This window comes from Jatropha curcas, chromosome 5 (genome assembly GCF_041381405.1).
Source record: "Jatropha curcas cultivar XTBG-Jc1 chromosome 5, XTBG_Jcur_1.0, whole genome shotgun sequence".
Classification (NCBI taxonomy): Eukaryota; Viridiplantae; Streptophyta; class Magnoliopsida; order Malpighiales; family Euphorbiaceae; genus Jatropha; species Jatropha curcas.
Window position 1 is genome coordinate 17,519,736 of NC_143155.1, and position 23,213 is coordinate 17,542,948.

Sequence of the window (23,213 nt, forward strand, 5' to 3'; positions counted from 1 at the left end):
GCTGGAAATTTTCTATGTCTTAAATCATAGGTTTATTTAGATAAAAGTATGTATAAATCATGTGTGATGCAGTTTTAGTATTTATTTGACAAAAATAAAACATAAGTTTGAGAAGTGTTGTTGTGGATATGATTAAATGGATATAAATTGGAAATGTGTGGACTTGATTTAGATAATGCATGATGAGGGTTGAAATGGATACTTTTATGCATAAGAGTTATGTTAGCATGCTTGATTGGAGAAGGAAATTCCTCCCCTTGGTACCACCTTAGTGTAGTAAAGCTTATTTAATTATTTTATATATATGACATAAGTATGATTATTTGATAACTTATATATGCTTAGAGTTTTAACAACGAAATGGGTATTTATGGTGTATGTGCTTTGAATTTTGAATAAGGAAAATATGATTTTATATGATAAGAAATTTCTTATGATAAATTTCATTATGACTTTAAGAAAGTTTTAAAAGAAAAGGGATTTATGATAAATTTCCTATATTAAGTAATTATGTTTAAGTATATGAGTTACTTAAGTTCTGAAGTAAGCTTACATGTATGATTTCATATGATAATAAAATGTCTATGTTCAGTAATTATGTTTAAGTATGATTCTAAAGTAAGCTTACATTATGAATTTAAGAAGACTAAAGAATAAGACAAGTTTTCTGATAAGTGATATGAAGTAAGAATTAAAACAAGAATTTTGGTCTCTAATATACTTAGTGTGAATTTGATGCGTGATTTGATTTTTATTCTGTCTGATGAGCATGCTCGGCATTTGATGCCATTCTGATAAGAAGCTATGATCATATGCTAGACACGTGGGTGTCTTCTATTCTGTTAGGGCGGACGCGCTCTATATGTTCTGAATCTGTTGGCGACCTAAGGCCATTCTGAATCTGTTCTGAAAACCTATCTGCTTCTCTTTCTCCTAAGTGTATGCGAGCCCTATGGAAACTATCTGTACAATTAAACGAATGAGATCATATTATTTTAGTAAACATTACTTTGGAAATTACTGATTATGTTATCAAATGAATTTTCAAAGCATAATATTTCGGTACATGGTATTAAAAATAAAGAGTATATGTATTGGTATAATGTTTAAGTAATGAATTTATGATTTGAAAGAATTATAAGTTTATTTGAAGGAACCAAAGTATTTATGATGATAAAATGTCTTAAGTAAAGGATTTATGGTATAAAGAATTAAATTCTTTATGTTATTAATTACTAGTATATGTGCTATTTGTTTTGCTATAAATGGAAATGTATGTTGAATTTTAATGCATTTATGATTGTAAATAATTTTATGAAATTTGTTTTTAAGTAAGTTGTCATCGCAACTTTGGTAAGTATGTGAATTATGAGCACCACTGAGTTTTATACTCAGCGCGTCGATTTTTATCACGCGTAGGTTGAAGATCGTGGTTGCTACTTGAAGATTTGAAGAGTAATATCAAAGCAGAAGTGACTAATTTGGTAGTAGTCGATTGAGATTTATATAATGAAGAATGATGGCATGTATAATTGTTACATTTTCAGATATTATGTTATTTGAAATATAATTGAAGTATGTAATTACAAAGTATTTTGATGTATATATTTGGAGAGAAGAATAAGATTGATTGAATATGAAATATTTGAAGTCAGTTGATATGATTAGTTCATTAAGACTTGATAGATATAATGAATGCAATTAATTGATGGATCTAAAATACTATTGAGGATTTATTCAATTATGAAAGTATAAAAGTGTTGTTATGTTATAAAGATTATTTGGAGATGTTGGAAGTTTAGAGTTTAATTGGAAGTATTTTGTATTCACATGTTTGGCGAGCTCAGTTTTTAAAAGGATATTCTTACAATATTTCTGTAGGAATTTTCCCAATGTATATAAAAAAAATGCAAGGAAAATGAAATGAAATTGCTATTATAAAAATAAGAAAAAAATTTACTCGCTAAACTTGTGAATACTCAATTACTTCTAATTCATAATTTTAGTTTTATGATTTATATGTTAAGTTAAGATGGTGTCTCTGGCACCGAATGTGGACGGGTGTTAATCACACCCAATAACACTTTTTCCTAATTTCAGCTTACTTAAATCATATACAAGGTAGAGATTTCTACCACATACTAAATACTCATCAAATATCATCTTAAGATCATAAATCCACAAATAATAACAAGAAAACTTAAGGCCTTATTCATCAATGGGTTCTGCCACTCTTGAAGAATGAAGAAGAAATTGTTTTCCTTATCAATTCAACATATAAGCATGCTTAGAAATCTCCCAAGAACACATTTATACCACCAAAATTCAATAATCAAATCATTTCATATAAAATTTCCAATTTTCACAAAATAGTATAAACTTCACAAAATCAAAAATTGAAACAAGATAAGAGTGTTTATGAACACTAACCTTAAACATAAGCTCTAACAAGCTTAAATCAAACTCTTGAAGCCTTAGTTTTCCCTTGTCTTTGGTAGGAAGTTCTCCACCCTTTGTCCTCCAAATTTCTTGAAATTATTCACCAAATATCATTTCTCAAGCTTTAATCTCAAAGATTAAGTACTTAATCAAAGTTTAATGGAGTGTATTTGATGTGTTTAGGAAGTAAAAATTGAAGACCTAAAGGAGAAGAAGAAGAAGAAGAAGAAGAAGAAGAAGAAGAAGAAGAGAAAGGTCACGTTAGATGGAGAGGAAAAGGAAGAAAATATGTTAGCTCAAATAATGGAGTTGACTAAAGGGTAATTTGGTCCTTTCACCAAAATTGGATGGCTAGGATTGAGCAATGTAATTCAATCTAATGGCTACAAATATTCTCCAAATTAAATTCCTTCAAAATATTATTTATCTCCATAAAAATTCTCAAATTTAATCCTTAAAAATAATTCCTCTAATTTCCTTAATTAATATAACACCATCTCAAATTTACTCCATAAAAATAATTTCTCTAATTTCTTTAATTAATATAACAACATAATTCACTATTCACTAATTCTCTAAATTCTCCAAAAATATTTATTACTTACTTTCTACCCATAAAAATCATGTATACATACTCCAAAAATATTAAAGAAAATATTTAACATACATAATAATTTTTTTCGGACCAAAATAATATCGACTTCCGGACCGATGGTACTATTCACAGACCGGTAACTTACTATTTCAGACACAGAAAAATGGGGCGTTACATTTTCAAAAGTAATTGTAAAAATTCTTTTCACTTTAAATATTGAAAACGTTAAGTGTAGAGATGAAAAGAAAATGGGGGTAGAGTAAGTTTTGAGAGAAAAGGATTCGTTCAATGAGAGAGAGTGCTCTTAAAACAAATACTCTTACTTCACCAAATGTTTAAGGCGTGAGTGTTCCTTTATATAGGAAACAAAGGAGCTGTCGCCTTTTGGAAAGAGATCAGAATATCTTCTTTCCTTGTTTAGAAGATATGAAAATCTTTGTTACCAAAATTTACTTTATCCCTTTTGGTAAGAGAATAAAACCCGATTTTTCCTTTAGAAAAGATTTTCAACAGCGTTTATTTTGGAAAGATATTTTTGCGAAAGGATACTCTTACTAAAACCGAAAGAGATTCTCTTTCGTTTTTAAGGTAAGAAAATAATTTTAAGTACTTCAGATCTATCAAAATATATTTCCGAAAAGAGTATGATTCGTATTACCAAAAACATTAGAGAAGAAATCTCTTTAGTTTTAGGAAAACAAATCTTTTTGATTTAAAGGAATATTTTCGAAAATAAATTATTTTGAAGAAAATTAATTTTCCGAAAAATATTTTTGAGAGAGAAATAAATTTTTGTGCTCATATATGGATTTTCTCTCTATCCTACAAAGTTTCCTAAATTCCTAGCTACTAGGTTCTTCGAAATCTTCACACTCAATGTAGGGTTTGCCTTGCACGATTTCTTTCCATAGAAAATTCTGCATAAAATAAATTAGCACAAGTAACATAATGTTAAATTTATTCGTTTTGTATTAATCATCAAAATTCAAGATTAAAAAATCGACCCTTGAGCCAACAAAGTTAATATCATATACATGCATGAATCCTTTAACATACATGTACATAATCATTAATAAATTCTTGCAGATAATCACCTTTTGAATAATTCACTCATAAGAGATTTTATAGGTGCATACTAAAATGTAATATCATTCATTTAATTCAAGCATGTTGAAAGTTCATAATAACATTAGTTATCTTTAACACATGTTTAATCCAAATAAACTCTAGTATGATTGAAAGTCGTATAAGGGAACTATATCGAATGTGCACCAAGTGTTGAATGTAGGGCTCGAAAGCTATATGAATAGTGCATCAAGCACTAGGATATCTCAATATATCCTAGAATACCATATGATTGCAATACTGCTAAACAGTATACTAAACATGCCACACCCTTATTCTACTCCAACTCCCACTAAGCTTATAAGGGCTACATTATACTTTTAATAATAATCCATATCATCTTTTCCATGTAACATATTCATATTACTGAGAATAGCGAGAGAAATAGGCATTTTTCAACTCATTGTTATTCTTTCTCTCTTTTCTAATCCATCATGAAGCAAAAAAAATTTAAAAAAAGGAAAGAGAAAATTAAAGCTCTTCCTTGTTTGTGCACAGAAAGAAGGGAAAATAAAAGAAGGAGAAATGAATGAGTTTTGCATGACTAATATGATAAAAAACAAAAGAGAGCATGACTCAAATTTTGATAATTACAATAAATAAAAATACAAAATAAAACATCATTTAGATTTGAACTTGACAGTGATTTTCGCAAGTGTACGAAATCGCAACAAGTAGTATAGAATGAGTAGAGTATTGTATCCACAGGGATTGTATACCAAGTATCAAAATTATGTTAACCTATTATTATTTAAACGGCAATAAGGGAAATTATTTTAAGAAATTAAATTAAACAAATAAAATAGAACAAAAAGAAATCAAGCAAGAATATTTGACAAAAAGATATCAAGGATTTAAAGTTATTAGGGATTTTGACTTCACTTAATTCTATCCAATTTATTTATTAGTTTAATAATCAATTTTAATTGTTCAAGTAGGGAAAACAACCCTAAAATCACTAACAAGCTCTGCCGATGTATTGTTAGTTATTTTAACCCAGTCTAATTACCTATTTTCCAATAGCGCAATCAAACATGAATTAAATCATTAAGTTTTATGATTTGTTTTGTGAATTCATAACCTAAGGTCATTAACTTATGAAAACCCCCCATGAGTCAAACCATATAGCTTCCGCATCAAGTTATTATTCTCATGTAATTTATTACCTTTTTATATCAAAAACCCTTCTCCCGATAGTGATTAATGAAATAAATCAATTCAAGGGAGAAACTCTGCTTGAAAGCATTAAGTTCAATAATAAATTATATCATGAAAAAAGAAAAGCAAATCTAATATTATAAATTGGAATCAAAATTAAGCTACATTAAATCCCTAGTATGAGAGTTTTAGTTCAACATAATAATTAAATAAAACTCAATTAAACTTGTAAATATTCTCATAATCAACATGAATATTGAAAATAAAACAAGAAAATAGTCTAGAAATAAAAACTAGTTAATGATTGGGTTGGGCGGCTTCCTTGAATCTTGACACAAATCTTGAATACTTGAAGTCTTGGAGAGAGAGAAAACAATAGAACAAAAGATGGAATATACAATGAATGGATCCCTTGACTATGGCTAGTCTCTCTATTTATATAGACTTTCTGGAATATCTTCGTGTTTGTTTAGGAAAGTGAATCTTTATTGAGTAAGAAATCTTTTAGAAATAGGAAATTGTTTAGGCTTTGTATTTCTTCTCAATTAGGACTCTCCCAGTGCCTAGATAAGAAATAAGCTGGTTTCCTATAAAAATCTTGTAAAATTCCTCAAGATCAAGTAAAATATGATTTAAGGAAGCTTTACACAAAAACATAAATAAAACTAAATAAAAGCTAATTAAAGTAATTAAAAAATACTAAAAATCCTAATAAAACTATATTAAAAATACTATAAAAATACCAACTATCAGAACTCGAATCTTCTAATTTCACAAGCAATACGTGCATCACTATTCCAAAGGTATCTATTTGCATTTTGGTAATGCAAAAAATATACTAAATACTCGAAAAAGAGTGGGTAAACCACTAATGCACAGTGTAATCCCCACCCGTTTTTAGTTGTTTATATAATTCTTATACAAAGTTTTGCTTTGATTTAAATTTATTCTGTCATACATTTTCTATTCGATTGTCTTTATTTATGTGATGTTTTCTTTTTTTTTTTTAATTTTTACATGCATTACACTTTGTTTCTATTAAGCTGAAGACATTGTACTTTGATTTTGATTATGTTTCGATTATGATTTGAACGTTATAAATTTATTCTTAAAGGCTAAACCCTACAGAAATACCCTAAACTTAATGACTTGTTGCAAAATAACCCTAATATGCCTTTGTATTTCGAGGCATCTCAGTTTACAAACTTAGATATATTAGCACCCTGCTTTCAAATTAGAGTTATGATGGAATAAAATAATATAAACATGGGCGCACAGTATAACCTTAAGTTAATTTAACCCAAGGCTTGCGAAATGCGTCGTTTCGATTAAGCTCTATATCCAATCTTCCATCTCCTTCAACCATCTCTCTTTCAATAGTTGCTCAAGTACATCCCTCTCCCATTTATCTTCAAAAATTTTAAATAATAAATTCAACCAAATCAAAATTTTTAGAAGCACAAAAGCATCTTACATGTCCATTAGAGAAATCTTTACTCTTTAAAAGTTTTAAATGCTTTGTAGCAAATAAGAAGATAGAGTAAGAAGCACATCTCAGCTCGAAATACATCTAGTGCAAACCCAGCTTACTGAATATCCAAGCCATGGTTGTCCAGAGCCTTCATTGTGGAGAGTTATAAACTTGGTCTTTCGGGCATAAAACATGTGAATATTGATTGCTTTTCCTTCCTTTACCTGCAAAATTTAAGAATATTTTGAATTGAAAGTTCCTTATTTATCACAAGCCGGGAACTTTCAACAATGAATGAGGAACTTATTATTATCTCAAAGTTTATTATCTAAATTTATTATCTAAAATATGTTTTGGCTGAATTTATTATCTAAAAATTTTGGACCATGAATGGGAGAGGGATAAAGAACTTGAGCAACTATTGAAAGATGAATGGTTGAAGGAGATGGAAGATTAGAGATAGAGTGTAATTAAAATGGGGCATTTTGCAAGCCTTGGGTTAAATTAACCCAAGATTATGTTGTGGGTCCCATGTCTATATTATTTTATTCGAAATCCTAACTCTAATTTGAAAGTACAGTGCTAATATATCTAAGTTTGTAAATTGGAGTGTCAGGAAATAAAGGTCAGATTAGAGTGATTCTGCAATAAGTCGTTAAGTTCAGGGTACTTTTGTAAGTTTATCCATTCTTGAATTATTAAAGTTTGATTGTGTTGAACTATTTTATATTATCTATTTGATTATCTTTTATTTAGTTAAAATTAAATGTGTTTAGAATTTAACTTATACTATTTTTAGCATTACATAGTGTATTTATATAATTTTATTTGAATTTTTTAATTATGACTAGGCTACACCAGGTCAGGTTTATGGTTAATTGAAAAAAAATTCAAGTGGGATTAAGTTTAATATTACATTTATATTTTGGCCTGACCTAGACTTAGGCTTAGTCAAAAAGATATAGAAGCTTGACTAGTCCCAATGCAAGCTCAGGTCGAGCCCGCACTTGAATAGGTCTATAGATAGCGAGTGGTTGATAACTCTAATGAATATCAGTGTTTGGTAAAATTTTGGTAGCGCTTATTATTAAAATATAAAATGACCATTAAAAGTGTAATTATTTCTATATATATTATTTGTATAATACATATTTTTATAATTTTTAATGTTAATACATTATTTTTTATTTTATGCATTATATAAAGGAAAAATATTAATCAAATTTTCTTTAAATAATATTTAATAGAAATTTATTATTTTTAAATAATTATAAATAAAATGATCAAAATATTAGTTTGGAAAAAATAATTTTATTAATAATTATTTATTATAAAATTAATGAAGTCCAAATCTTAAATACAATTGTCAAAATCCTTATTTTCAAAATTTAGTTATATAATCAATTGGTTTTATTTTTATTATATACTTAATTCTTCTAATTAATAATTAATTCAGAGAAAACTAACAGTGTAATGAGAATAAAATCAAATGATCGTATGGTCCAATTTTGAAAGTAAGAGTCTTAACTAGTTTTTTTAAATATAATAATCAATGATTTTTCCTATATTCAAACAATTTTTTTATTTAAATTTATTATTTTAAATGTTTAATATTTTGGCATAACATTTATTTTCTTATTGGAAAAGAAATATTATTGTCTATTGATTTCGTACATAAATTTTAATAATTATCAATCTACATTTTAATGTATTTGCAAAAGATAAATGAATAATTGATAAAGACGATCTGGGCCCGTTTGGAATTGTTATGCTCCATACAACAGCATAGTAAAACCCATACTACCCAACTCAGTGCCAATCAAAGCCCTACTAGGGTTATTATTACGCAGCATTAAACTGTTTTATGTTATCACTTCCAAGGTGCGACGACATAATGACAGCGAAGAGTACATATTTTGCTACAGACACACCGCCCTGGCCCAGAAACAGTGTGGAAGAAGCAAAGAACTAACAAAACATTACTTTTGTCAATCGCTCGTATAAAAGGGAGGCAAACTACACATAGTACAGACGTTTGCGGCTGCTCAGCCTTTTCAACAGTATTCCGTACTTTTGTTGGCGTTCTCCAATTGTCACTCTCTCTATTTTACTCTTGATTTCTCCTATTTATACCTGCAAAACCCTAACAACCTATCTCTTCCTTCTTCTTTCTGTTATTCGAATTATAACTCTGCCACTGGACGCAAATTCATCTATGGTGATGGCGGAGTGTGAGGGTGGTGATGATCAGAAGGAGGTCAATAACGGTCCAAAGTCGCCGTGGAAGACTCCGGTGGTTGCTGATGCTCCAGTGATGGGAGCGGAATCTTGGCCTGCTCTTGCCGACGCTCAGCATCAACAGCGTTCTAAGACTAGTGATGCTGCCACTAAGCCCGCTGCTACTGCTACATCTCCAACGCAGGTATTGTCATCTTCGCTTAAAAATAAAGGATTGGTGCAGTTATGTAATACATTGGAGTTTTATTGTTTATTAATTGTATTCAACTAAAGTCACGTTACACCAACTTTCATTGCCCTAATTGGACATTTTCTCTTGCCAATTAATCATATACATGCTTGTTATAATCTTTATTGTGGTATTGCATATAATGTGTGGGCATCTGCATATGTTATTTTGTTGTTTAATTTCTCTTAGAATTTGCATGGGTGTAGGTTAGAGTGTTTAAATGTTGGAATGTGAATAAAGGATAATTTCTAGTGGATGCTGGAGTTTGAAAATTGAATTGATAAATTATGCAAGTATTGACTTTGTCTAATTTTTAATAAAAGAAGATGGATGTGTAAATTAATTGGGGCATGAGGATATAGAATCCAGTTTCAATTGTTTGAAAGAAAAAATTTGAGTGTATGAAAAGAAAAATAAAGATTCTCCTTAATTTTCATAGAATCTCAGAAAGCATGATTGGATATGTAAGTCTCTCTCTCTCTCTCTCTCTGCTTTACTTCCCTTTCCTTTTAAAATAATGTTGGATATGTAATACTTCTAATCCTTTTTAGGACTTGGGTTCCTATATCGGAAAGTAGTTATGGCTTCCAATAGTATAAATTAACAACTACATTGGAATTTCCTTATTTTTCTTTACCTTGTCTGCATCATGAAATCCAAGCATGAAGATTGAAAAGGAGAGGCTATTAAAAAGTAGGCCTGTTGGGATGATACCGACAAAAAATAACAATATCAAATCATCAATAAACCTTAGTAGACTTGCACAATTTTGGAAATTCATCTTTAGTTGTAAGGAAGCACGGTGAATCTGGATATGGCGTAGAACATTAACAAAATTAGATTATTTTAGTCTGGCTAGGAATTGAAGAAAAAACTATGAATGTGCAGAACCAATGTTTGCAATGACTATGCTATGAAGAACAATAAATAAAGAAGGGAAGGGATTTAGGGGCTGGCTGCACTGTATGCTCTTTTTGATGGTTAACTCTGTGAATACACATGTAGGCTGTTTTGGAAAAATTGATGTTATTTGATGTGCAGCTGTTTATGATTTGATATACTGATTTCAAAAATAAAAAATTAATTATGCTGAAATTTGTCTGTGAGGATGAGGAAAATTAACAAGATCCAGGCTTCACACTTAGAATTCCACAGGCATTATATTCAGGAACTCTTGGTGTTACATTATCAAATTGTCTTGCAAGATCCAAAGAAGCATAGTACTTGAAAAATTATCTTCTATTCATTCTCTTTTCTGTTGAATCCATTGCTAGCTTGTATGTATTGTAAACTTATAACATCATACTAGAGCCTCATCATTGAAAATGGAAGTGGAATCAAAACCAAATGAAGTAACGAATTTGATGGGAATTTCCTTATATATTTGGTTTGACAAGTAATCAGAAGTTTGCCATTACTTCTTCTTGGTGACTGCTTGGTTCATTCAAATTTGTGATTTGTAATCTATATAAGATTTTTGTAATGCGGCTGTTTAATAATAGCAAATTGAATATAGATTATATAGTTGTAGTGGAGCTATGTTTTGCTCTAAGCAAATTTGGTCCTGTCACATTTTAAACAGGTCTTGAGCTTGAATGAGCTCCAACCTCTTTGTTCAGTCTCATCTTGAACAAGCCACAACTGAGCTTGAGTTTGGCTTGACAAGAGAACCACAGACAGAAGAACAAAGTTTTACTAATTTATTATTGTTATTAATTTATCTTTATTATTTTATTCAAGAGAAAACCAATTCATTATCGATGTGACAAATCATGAAGAAGAAACAATGTGTGCCAAAGCCTAAGCTTCAGAATAAAAAGAAGGGCTACTTTTCCAGATGATAGCCCTCATGAACTATAGCATTATATTTAGTTTTCTTATTGTTATCGTTTTTTTTTTTTTACCACATTATTTTATGGTGAATACTTTTATTGTATAACTCATGTAGACATATGGCATGTTATTATGAACCCGTTGCAGTTTGCTATAAACTAAAACAAATTTGACTAAATTTATTATTAAAACTATGACAGAGTCTAAAATTGGTAAATGAGACTGAACAAGAGACATAACTAAGCTATGAATGAGTTAAAATCGAGTCTCTTTGCAAATGTTATTTCGCCCAAGTTCCTTGATCATATTTGCTTGTTTACTGAATGAGCCATCAATTTTTTCTCAAAACTAATTTCTTTACATTGCTATATTAGTTTATAGACAAATTATGTCATTCATTCATGAAGTTTCTGCTGTCCAAAAATCAATATCTTGGCATTTTTACTTCGTGCTTTTTTTTTTTTTTCCTTTTTTGGTTCACGGAGATGAACCGCCAGTAGAGTTCCAATAAGTTATTTGGCAACAGGTAAGCACTATAGGCTAGTTGCTGGTTTTATTCTTATGGATATCTTGTTTGGCTTGCAAGAGCATAGTCAGAATGGGTGGATTTGCATTTTGATCATGCATATGAAATGAAGTAATTTCGTACCATGGATGAGACCCTTCCCTCCGATTCCTCCCTTCTCTCCAAAGAACTGCCAGTGGTCTGTTTGTGCAATTTTCTGTATTTCTCGGCATCGCCTTTACCCTTTTCTATTTATATTGGATATAAAGCTTGCAAGCTTATTGAGGAAATTATACTATTTTGCTAAAACTTTAGTTGGTTGTTCAGGTGTTAGTTGGGCAACAGAAGTCGCAAGGTTCTGGAAACTCTAACTCTTCACATAAGTACTCATCATCAAGACATCAAAAAGCAGGTTCTAAGCGCAACCCAAACGGTGCACCTCCTTTCCCTGTGCCTTTCCCTTATCAGCAACCATCTTTGCCACCTGTTTTCCATGCTATGGTACCTCCACCACATTTTGCTGTTCCTGGTTATGCATACCAGCCTGGCCCTGCACCTTTCCCTAGTGCTGAACCCCATTTGGTAAAATCTGGATCTGATTCTTCCAATGTCCCACCTTTTGTTCATCCAGTTAATGTCCAGCCTCCAACAAGAGGGGATCCCAATGCTTATGCTGTCAATTTTTCAAATAGAAGATCGAATGTGCAAGATGCTGGTGGCCATTTGAATCATGCTTGGCACCAACGAGCATTTGGTCCTAGAGATAATATCACTTTGCAACAGGGAATGGGACCAAGGCCACTAGTTAGGCCTCCTTTCTTTGCTCCTGCTCCAGGCTTCATGGTTGGTCCAACCTTTCCTGGTAATTGTTTTATCCTAGCACCCAGAGTGCTTTCGTTTGATAAGATATTGGTACCTAATGCTGGTTTACCCTTTCCTGGGTGTGGAATTCATTTATCATTTGGGTAAAAAATGAATCTTTTTTTCTCTCTCTCTCTCTCTCTCTCCCGTTCTTTGCTGTGAAAATCAAATGCTGTCATCTGATTATGGATTGTACAGGACCTCCTATATGCTATGTTCCTGTTGCACCTCCAGGCTCCTTCAGGGGAGGCCACCCACCACGTTTTATGCCGTATCCAACAAGTCCAGGGGCTCCTATGCTGCCCCATGAAATGCTGGCTTTGAGGGATAACATAATAAGACAGATAGATTATTATTTCAGGTAAGTTCTCAGAAAAAGGATTGTGTTTATTCATGTATCTATATATACATGTCTTGAAAATCGAAAGAATGGACCTTCAAATCCAACCTTGACCCCATTGATGCTGTTAGAACTATGCTATGAAGCTTTTTTCTTTTTCTTTTCTTTTTTTTTTTTTTTTTTTTTTTTAAATTCAGCCCTTCATGGTAGAAAGTAGTTTCCTACCTCAATTTATATTTCATTGTCGTTGATGCATTATCATTAATCATCTAAACTTGCTGTATGCCCCCTGAGGATGTAGGATTGTTTTGTTGTCTGCTCGGTGCTAATTGAGGTCCTTAACACCAAATGAGAATGTTGATGAGATAGGAGTTGCAAGTCATTGCACGAAATCTTATTTATAACCATGTGCTGATGATTACCTTTAGCTTGGTAATAACCATGTGTTGAATGCTGTTTTTCAAATAGTTGTGTGCAGATTTTTATGTATCCGTGTTCTCATTTTCAGTAAATCAACTAAGTCTTTCAACGTGCTGCAAAAAACTCCATGGGACATTTTATAATGTGGCAAAGCACTGGTTTGTTTGTGGCATTTGCTTATTTTCTATTTACAGTGTACCTCTTTTTGGCAGTGATGAAAATCTGAAGACCGATCATTATCTAATATCCTTGATGGATGAGCAAGGATGGGTACCTATTTCCACCATTGCTGACTTTAACAGGGTATGTTCTTTGTGCTAAACCTTTTATTTTTTTGTTGCTTGATTTGATAAAACTGAAGAAAAATATATGTTATCACAGGTTAAGAAAATGACTACAGATATACCATTTATCCTTGATGCACTACAAAGTTCAAGTACAGTAGAAGTGCAGGTTTGGTTTCTATCTTATCTATTCTTTTTGGCTTCCTTATTTTTTGTATGCAAGCTGGAATGGAGCCAGAATTTTGTGATGTGATAGTTGCATAACAGCTTGAGAAGGTGATTGAATGGTCAAAAATATATTGTTATTTAATTATTTCTGACATCTGCTTCTTAAAATTGTCGTGCCATTTTCTGCTGTAAAGCTAGTCCTTCTAAGTTTGAGTTAATATTATTGTAATGTAATTTTATTTAACTGCTTTGACCTGACTTTTTCAATGAAAAGCCAAATTTGTTATTGAATGGCTGTAGTTCTTTTTCCCACTTGGATCTCATTGTCAACCCTAGTTGGGTCTTGTTCTTGTTTAATCTGAATTTGGCTAATTGTTCTTGAGATTTTTTTTTCTTCCTTAACATCCTGGATCTTTGCTCAAATAGTCTTTCCATTACCATGGTATTATGTCAATAGGGTGACAAGATCCGGAGACGTGATGAGTGGTCAAAGTGGATTCCAGCTTCCATGGAACATACATCATCATCAAAAGCTCTAACTTCTAGGTCCCAACTTGTAGAGCCTGCTAATGAAGACAATGCAAAGGGTATCTCTGAAGAAAATGTTGACTTTTCATCACATAATGCAGGTCTTGTAGAGAACAGATTGTTGAATGGAGGTGCTCCAGAACTTATACACGCTGGTAAAGAAGATGACAGTACATCTGTTCTGATTAATGCTGACAAACAGGCAGCAGGTGTCAATGCAATTCCAAATCCAGTTGCTGACTTGAGCATTAAGCTTTCAGATCTTGACACCGGCTACAATGCTGCATACCATACTCAAGGATCTAAGCCTGCAGTTTCAAGCTACAGTGTGACTGGCTTGGAAATTTTGTCAGATATCCCTGCACAGAGTCTTGGTGATCTATCTAATGATTTTTCAAACACATTTATGCTTGATGAAGAGTTGGAGCTTGAGCAGAAAACACAGAAGAATGATGGCATTTCTCCATTAAGAAGGTATTACTTGTTTTTGCATATTTTGCAGATTATAATTCATATTGCTCTTTTTACTTGATTATTTTGATTTGTTTGATTTGTGTTTTAATCATCAATAACTCTTCTCACATTTCACCTTCCATGAGTTTTGAGGTTGGTGTTATTCACTCATGCCACCTCATACGGGTTTGGATACAATATGGTTTTTGTATTTAACCAAGCTTACAAATTATATAATGGAAAATAACATCAGAGAAATGACCACCAAGTTAACATTTATCATACTATTTTTTTACCATTTGATAGAAAATATGCTTCAAAGATATTAGTCCTTTACTGATCACCTCTTTCTTCCTGTGTAGGACAGAACATACAATAAGACAGTGTTCTAGACCATATCCCAGACCTTTTCATTATTAATGTCTTCTTTATCTTCTAGTAGGGCATCTTCTTTCCTAGCCTTTGTGTGTTTTCTTCCACCATTGCTGTCAATTTCTTCATATAATTTATGAAAAATTAACAAAATCCTTAGGATAATGTAACTGCTTGTTCTTTTTAGGCTTATTACTTGAATAATCACCAGGTTTTAATAATTGAATTGAAAATGGTCTCGGAATCCTAGATCAGGTAATGGAATGGGAATGAGTCAAGTTGAATTGGCTGCCTGTGTTGTGAAGATTTTCACAAAATTAGCAAGACGACTCAAATCAAGCATTAAATGAAAAATTAAGCCAAATATCATAATAATCTTGTGGTTAATAAAAAAGTATAGTCAAAGAAATATTATTACAAATGGTGAATCTTTGAAAAAAATTACATTTTGATATGGTTGTGGTATAAAGCTATATTATTACTAATATTGATAGAAAAATTAGCATGGATTGATGGTCATTATATTGAATCATAGAGAAAATCAGATGATTGAAAATTAACCCTATTTTTCAGATCCATAGGCTCTTCCTACTGCTTGAACTCCACTCATACTAAAACAATTACTAAGTTATCTTGACATTTTGGTTCTAATGAAAAAGCATAGAGAATTGAGTTTTACAGGGGAGTTGTTCTTCTTGTGTAACCCACCAATTAATAAAAAGAACTTTGGTGGGTCCTTAGGGAAAGGGAGTGAAATGCTTTATGGATTATGCTAAGTATTAAATTAAGTACCCATCATCTACATCAAGAGAGAAAAAAAGAAGGAGAAATCTCAGTAATTCCACTTCTTGAGTAATGGTTCTTAGTCTAAAGGTATACTTGTTATGTGCTTCTTCATATTTGGTTTTCCCTTTTTGATTACCATCCATAACTATTTTCCGAGGAGAAAATTACCTAACATTCCTTTCAAAATAGAAAGAGACTATAAAACTTGTTAAATGGTACTTGCACTCACACAATTATGTTCTTCATTACCTCAAATTAACATTTTTTAATGCCTTTTCACCTCGTTGCCATAAAAGAAGGTCGTATTGAATAAGATAGAGATAAGGGTAAATGGATCAACTTAGAAATTTGTCCTTAATGAGACTAAGATGCCCCATAATGCATATGAATGCCTTCTTTCCTTTCCTCTATTGCACTCATCTGCAGGAAAGTATAGAGAGGTGACAGCTGAAACTGCCAGATTTCACATTTGTAGAAAAATTGTAACCTTGCCATTATATTCTCATGCGCTATGGAATGTAGCATTTTTGGTTGTTTCTTGCACTCCATAGTGATTATTCTACCACTTGCCCAGGATTGATGATGAAGAAGATGAGACTTTGGTCAATGATCCAGACGTTCAAAGACTTGTGATTGTCACTCAGGTAGATGTGCTTTGAAAAAATTTAATGTTTTTTTTTGAGCGCAAGCTCTTGTTATTTGATATTTCTAGGATTATCTATATCATCAGATTTCTTTAATAAAGTGATCAATATTCTCTCATAACATAACAAAATGCACAAATATGTTGAACATATTTGAATGAGGCTTATCCTTTTTGTTTCCCTATCTCTCCAATTAGGCAATGTGCCTGTTCTGACATGGTGAATAGAGCACAGATAAGGCTATCTCTTCCTTTCTTTTTATTTAAAACCTTAAATCTTGTTGAAGCCTTCTTTTAAATTAATACTTAGTCTTTGAAACACCACATTCTGGTCATTTAAGGTTGCCGCTAGAGTTGCATTAGGGGTCACTGGATCTAACAAATTTCCCAAAGAGCTCCATGACACACTACTGATGTAAGATAATGCAGTTAACTCACCCCATTTAGTGGGGTGAACTCAGCATTTTTAGGTCTTAGCATCCACTAGAGGAAGGGCATTGGCAGAACCACCATTTGGGCCTGCAACAGTCATAACTGTACTACCACACATTCCCAATATGATAATGGGCATAACTTGATTCTGATAGCTTAGTAACACCACGAGCTAGTCAGGCAAAGTGGAAGCTGAATCTGCTTTTAGTCATTGGCTTGACATAATCCAGGAGCAAAAGATAAAAAAATATATATATTTCTTTTAGCAGGAATTGGTGCAATACTGTTCACAATACATTTGGCATTTTTTAAATTGGAATTATTTATACTTTCTCTTAATTGTTTGATTATGTTATTTAGGATGATTTAAAGCGATTAACCACTCTGCCAATGGCTTCATTTTATGACTGATCTGCATTTTTTATTTTTGTGCAACCAAGTTTTCGAATTTGGTTAATCTATCACTATGGAATATAAAGAAAGATTTTTCCTTTTAAGGAATAGGTCTGTTGTTAATCTCTTTTTCTTCTCTCTGGCCTTTTGTCCTTTTAGCTATATGACCTCCTTGCTCAGCTATGCTTGTGAAAGCATTGATTTGTGTGTGCAAATATGGTAATGATTTTCTTCATCTATCTGGCCATCAGTTAGTCCAAATATTTAATTTCTGGGCCTTTGATATGCAGAATAGCAGAGCAACTGAAGGATTCAAAACTAGTGGTAAAGATTCAAGCACGATTTCCAAAGAGCTTGCTTCTGCAATTAATGATGGCCTCTATTTCTATGAGCAGGTTGAGGCTTTTGTTGTGTTATTGACAGGAACTGAATAGTTTAATTGAATTCCTGTGGATTTCCTTAATCTCCATGCCTAAAGATCTTTAAAACATGATTGCTATTGACAGGAACTTAAAACTAAGCGATCTAATCGCAGAAAGAATAGTTCTAGTTTTGAGAACAGAGATGGAAACTCAAGAGTTACCAGCAGTGCTCCAGGAGTGTCGAATTCAAAGACTAGTGAACATTCCACTGCAGGTGGTGGCCATGATGAGTCTGGTAGTTCTCATAACACAAGGAAACAACATAAAGGTTTTTCCAAGCAGCAGTCATCACATAAACAGCGATTCTTCTCATGCAACTTCAGGAATCATGGCCCTGGCCGTAATTCTTTTGGGATCATATCAGAAAGTCCACCGAGTAACTCAGTTGGATTTTTCTTTAGCTCTACACCTCCTGAAAATCATGGGTCAGTATAAAGTTACCATTTCCTGAGATCTGGAATTTGTGTTTGAAGCTTAAGTTTTCTGCTAGTTCTATTAGTATCGTTATTCTTCTTTCAAGGTTAAAAAATAAATAAAATCAAATTTTACCATGTTTTGGTAGAATGATATGGTGTTAATTAGATCAGCAGTTGGATACTGTTTGCAAGTTTCTAAATGATGTTTCCCAGTTGTTTGACTCGATTGTTTATTTTTTCACAAAGCTAATATGCACCTTGATCTCTATCTACAGTCCCAGGTCCTCAAAACTGAGTGTTTCACCACATGGCACTTTCTCGGGCAGTAGTCCACCAGTGGGTTCCATTCCAAAGTCATTTCCACCATTTCAGCATCCAAGCCATCAATTGTTAGAAGAAAATGGCTTTAAACAGCAGAAGTAAGAAAATTTGTATCAAGTGTGTGTATTTGGTCTGAAGTGATTTATTTTGCATTCTGAAAGCCAGCTCACTTATGTTTCTTAAGGTACCTAAAGTTTCATAAGCGTTGTCTAAGTGACAGAAAGAAAATGGGAGTTGGCTGCAGTGAGGTTTGTCTCTGAACTTGCTGTGCATCTTTGGTAGGAGAATGAACTTGAAGGCCTTTGTTTGGTTGTAAGAACAATATCTGTTTTCATTTCTGGTTTTCTTCATGGGAAAAACTAATGAATTCTAAATAGAAAATGATTGCTGGGGATCCTATCCAGCAATATGTTGCGTGATCCACATTCACATTGATGGAAAATCATGTTTTCCATTTTGACGCAATGTTCCTTTATTAAGTGAATAATAGAAAACTACCTAAATGAGATTTCTAACTTCTAATGTAAAGAACAAAATCTGGAAAATTATTTTCTGATCCTCCATATAGAAAATTTGAGCAACTAAACAACAAACTCTATTTCTCATTTTTCTAAGAATTTTTTCAGGTTTTATTTCCTACAACTAAACAAAGCCTAAGTTTCTTAATGTTTTATTTATTTTGGATTGAGGAAAAAGCAAGATGATGGGAGCTTTTAGAATACTTTTTCTCAGCTGGATTTTGCTTTTCCAATCTCACTTCGAACTTGCTGAATTTTATTGGTTATTCTTTGTGTGTGTGTGGACATGCGCACCCCTTCAGAGATAAAAGAGCAAAGTACTATATTGCACGATGTCAATGTTGGCTTGTGATGTTAAATCATTTCATATTGTCTCAAACATCAAGTCTGCTGGTGTATTATATATTATATATAACTTCTGTTAGCATATTGATTAATGGTTTATTGCTATCTTGCATAAGCTAATGGGATTTTGTCTTTTACACAAGCTTCTAAGAAGCTTCAAACATATTTCTTTTCCTGATTTGATTGCTTAGCTGTGTTTTCAGTTTCTCAAATTGTAGTATGCTGTTTTACGATGTTGTCAAATTATTTATTCTAGTGTACTTTGACATTTTGTGCATTTTCATGCAGGAAATGAATACATTGTATAGATTTTGGTCGTATTTCCTCAGAGATATGTTTGTTCCTTCTATGTATAATGAGTTCCGGAAATTAGCTATGGAAGATGCATCTGCTAATTATAATTATGGGATGGAGTGTCTTTTCAGGTTCTATAGGTACTGCTGATAAGTCATGCTTTTTTCACTCTGCTCACATATTAGAGCACTACAGTATAAGATATCTTCCCTGTTCCAACAAATGATGCTCTTTTTCTTGTACATAATTTTCATTGCTTTTCCTTGTTTAATCGAACCGTAGATACTGACTGTGCTTTCTAACTGTTGCATATGCTATTGTCAAGTTGCTTGATACTATCAATTTGTTTCATTTTTCAGTTATGGTTTGGAGAGCAAATTCAGAGAGGACCTATACAAGGATTTCGAAGAGCTTACTCTTGAATTCTACCGTAAAGGCAATAATTATGGACTTGAGAAATATTGGTAAAATTGTCCAAACCTTTTCTCTAACTTCCCTGATGCCGATTTAGGTTCCCACCTTGAAAGTTTGAGCAAGACATGCTTGTTTTGCAGACATAGGTGCACACACATGCACGCATTCATGTGCAAACTAATATATACATATAACATATATGAGCAATGGCATTAACACAAAAACATCTGCAATTTGTTTGATGTTGGAATTTTATTGCTGAAAATAATTTGTTACGGTGTGAAAAGAACATTGACAAAGAAAGTGACTATATGCATGCATACTCTTGCTGATAAATAAAGAAAATATACAAATTGGAGCGATAAGATATGCTCCTCTTGAAGAAACCAAGAATAGTCAGAAAAGTGATTACTGAATCAGCTGCTGCCAAGGTGAATTGTTTTCCAAAATTAGCAAATTGGTCGTATGGATACCAAATATAGAATTTTGTTAAATATCAAAATCTTGTATATCTAATAATTCATACTGATAAAAATATAATCGAAGAAATAGTTCATTACAAGAATTCATTATAAAAACATTTATTTTTACTAAATTACCAAATTATTATGAAAAATTAAGGGTTAATGATCCTTCTTTTGGGGGTGTTTGTCTTTGTTTAAAGAATTTAAAAAATTATTTTCTTTTGTTATTCAATAAAATTGTTCTTGGGATGCTTGTTACCGCATACTCACTTTGGTTTGTTTTTTTTTTCCCCCTTCTTTTTCTGAAACTTTTTCTTTAAAGTGTTTTACGTCATTTTATGAATTGTTTGGAAAGAATTCAAGGGAGCAGCATTTTTTTCAGTCTGATTTGGCGAAACAATTTTGATTCAATTTCTGATTCTGTTATTAAACCCTGGCTTGATGTCACCTCAAGCTCAAATGATTCACTCAAGGAAAAATAAAAAGATAACTAATTCTCTCACGGGCTGCAAAATCGCATATTAAGCCCAAAAAAAAAAAAAAAAAAATTGATACACTTGGTCCTTCAAGGCCGAATGGTTGGGAGAGGGGACTACCTTCTCCTTGTATAGGGGAATATCTTCTCCATTAATTCTTGATGTGGGATTTTGTTCCAATTATAAATTAGTATTATCATATATTTGTTTGGGATTAAAGCTTTGTCATTCTTGTTGATATTATTATCCTATGGTTCATTTTATTTTTACATCCCCTATTGTTAGAAAGATCTTGTAAGATACTAAATCTGATTTAAATTTTAACCATATTTGTATTGAAATTATGAATTTAGCCATTTAAATGGGTCAACAAACAACTTTTACCAAATTCCAAGAGACTAATGGTTTGAATGTTGTTGAGCGAGTTCATGTGTTTTCACTACGGGCACTAGTTTACTTATTTATCCCGAAAGTAGAATGGGAAGTGAAATTCACAGTATGCTATATTGATGCTTAAAACCCTTTTTGGGAAAGGGTGGAAAATGAGAGGAAAGAAAGAGCGAGAGGAAATTTTTGACAAGATTCCATTTTCCTTTGTTTGGGAGAGAGGAAAGCGAGGGGAAAGGAAACAAATTGAAAAACAGAAGGAAGAATCTATATGGGGCCCACAAAAAAAATTTCTTCCTAAATGTGGGAGAAAATTGGATAGAAAACATACAAATTAACCTTACAAAAATATCGTCAGCTTTAAAAACAACAGATAATTGTAAATTTACTTTCATTTAATAGTTTTTCATTCCCCTCATTCTTCCTATCCATACAAATGTATAGAGTAATTTTCACAACTCAACATTCATTCCTCTCATTTTCTTTCCTGTTTGTTTGCTTCCTCAATTTGTTCCCAAACATAGTATATGGTATTGTGATTCTTGGCATCAATTTTTTTCTTTTTTTTTTTTTTTTTTGGAGAAGAATTCTTGGCATCATTTTAGTCTCTTTTAATGTGTTAATTAATTAATTACGAATGCTACATTTATGTTGACATGATGTTTGTGTCATTGGTTCATTAATATGGGTATTATCGGGTTCATGCACCCAATGAGTTAGGTGGACATGTATGAGAGCCACGTATTCTGAACATTATACTTGGTTATCTTTGATTTTGAAATTAACAAAGAAAAATATAAAGTATCTTGAACGAGGATTGCAGCAACAGCTAGAGTTTTTCTTCTTTTTAGGTATATCACAGTATTACATATGTATTTATGGTTTTAAAGTGAAATATGACAAAAAAAAAAAAAAGAAAAATACTTTGTTGGTGTCTTAGTTTCAAGTTTCAGATTCGTGGAATTGTGCTTGATCGATAAAATCTCGTATCATCATTTTGTTATATCCTAGAACTGTTGTTTGTCGTAAACGAAGATGATCTCCCTGTTGCTATCCATTATACTTTCCATTTTATATATCTTGAGGAGATGACGTGCATTTATAGAATAATAGCAATGTTCATAACATTTGTGAATTAGATCTTGCTGCATTCACTGCTTGCTTATACAATGAGAATTTTGTCTATATGTTAGGGCATTCCACCATTATCGTGGGCTTCATGACCACAGAGATCCAATAAAGAAACATCCAGAATTGGATAGGTTGCTCAGGGAAGAATATCGCAGCTTAGAGGACTTCCGCGCCAAACAGAAGAATGTGAAAGAGGGAAGTCATTAACCAGCCATATGATCATTTCCTTGATGGTGATGTTCCTCCCAATTTTGAAAAATTAACTCTGATAAGCAGGGAGTGTGACTGAGCCTATATTTTGTTGAATGAGAGGAAAATTTGGTTTTTTTTTTTTATTTTTTTATTTTTTGTATATGTATGGGGGAATTGTCATTTGCAATCTGTTAGGGCTGCTGACTACTGAGGTTTTTTTTTTTTTTTTTTTTTTTTTTTCTCCTGTTTTGTTTTTATTTTTGCCCTTTTTTCCTTACTGAGGTTCTCTGGGTGCGGGGTATAGTACTGCTCGAGGATGGTATGCAAGCTCTGAAATGTGCCTGGTGATTGGCTGTTGCTCCAGTTCCCCCATGTTGTAACATGTACATAAAGTGAAAAATCGGAAAAACGGGAAAGAAACAAAGAAAATATTGCTGTACTGACCTTGTGAAAATCGAATAAATTGAGATTCAAAATTAATTTTTATGTCAAAAGTCTAACTTTTGTCTGATTGTTCTCCATTGATGTTATATTTTTTTTTTTTTTTTACTTCTGCTATT

At 32.1% G+C, this 23,213-nt stretch overlaps 1 protein-coding gene across 1 annotated transcript; it reads left to right on the forward strand.

Annotated features, from left to right (window-relative positions):
* The first annotated feature begins 8,783 nt into the window (after positions 1-8,783).
* On the forward strand, positions 8,784-23,147 carry LARP1A (LA RNA-binding protein). Its single transcript, XM_089721529.1, has 14 exons — positions 8,784-9,210; positions 11,921-12,455; positions 12,653-12,815; positions 13,427-13,517; positions 13,596-13,667; positions 14,124-14,668; positions 16,380-16,449; positions 17,564-17,668; positions 17,780-18,120; positions 18,387-18,530; positions 18,617-18,680; positions 19,584-19,729; positions 19,949-20,053; positions 22,524-23,147. The coding sequence occupies exons 1-14, from the start codon at positions 9,004-9,006 to the stop codon at positions 22,666-22,668; spliced, it is 2,733 nt and encodes a 910-aa protein (XP_089577655.1). The 5' UTR covers positions 8,784-9,003; the 3' UTR covers positions 22,669-23,147.
* Positions 23,148-23,213: the final 66 nt, after the last annotated feature.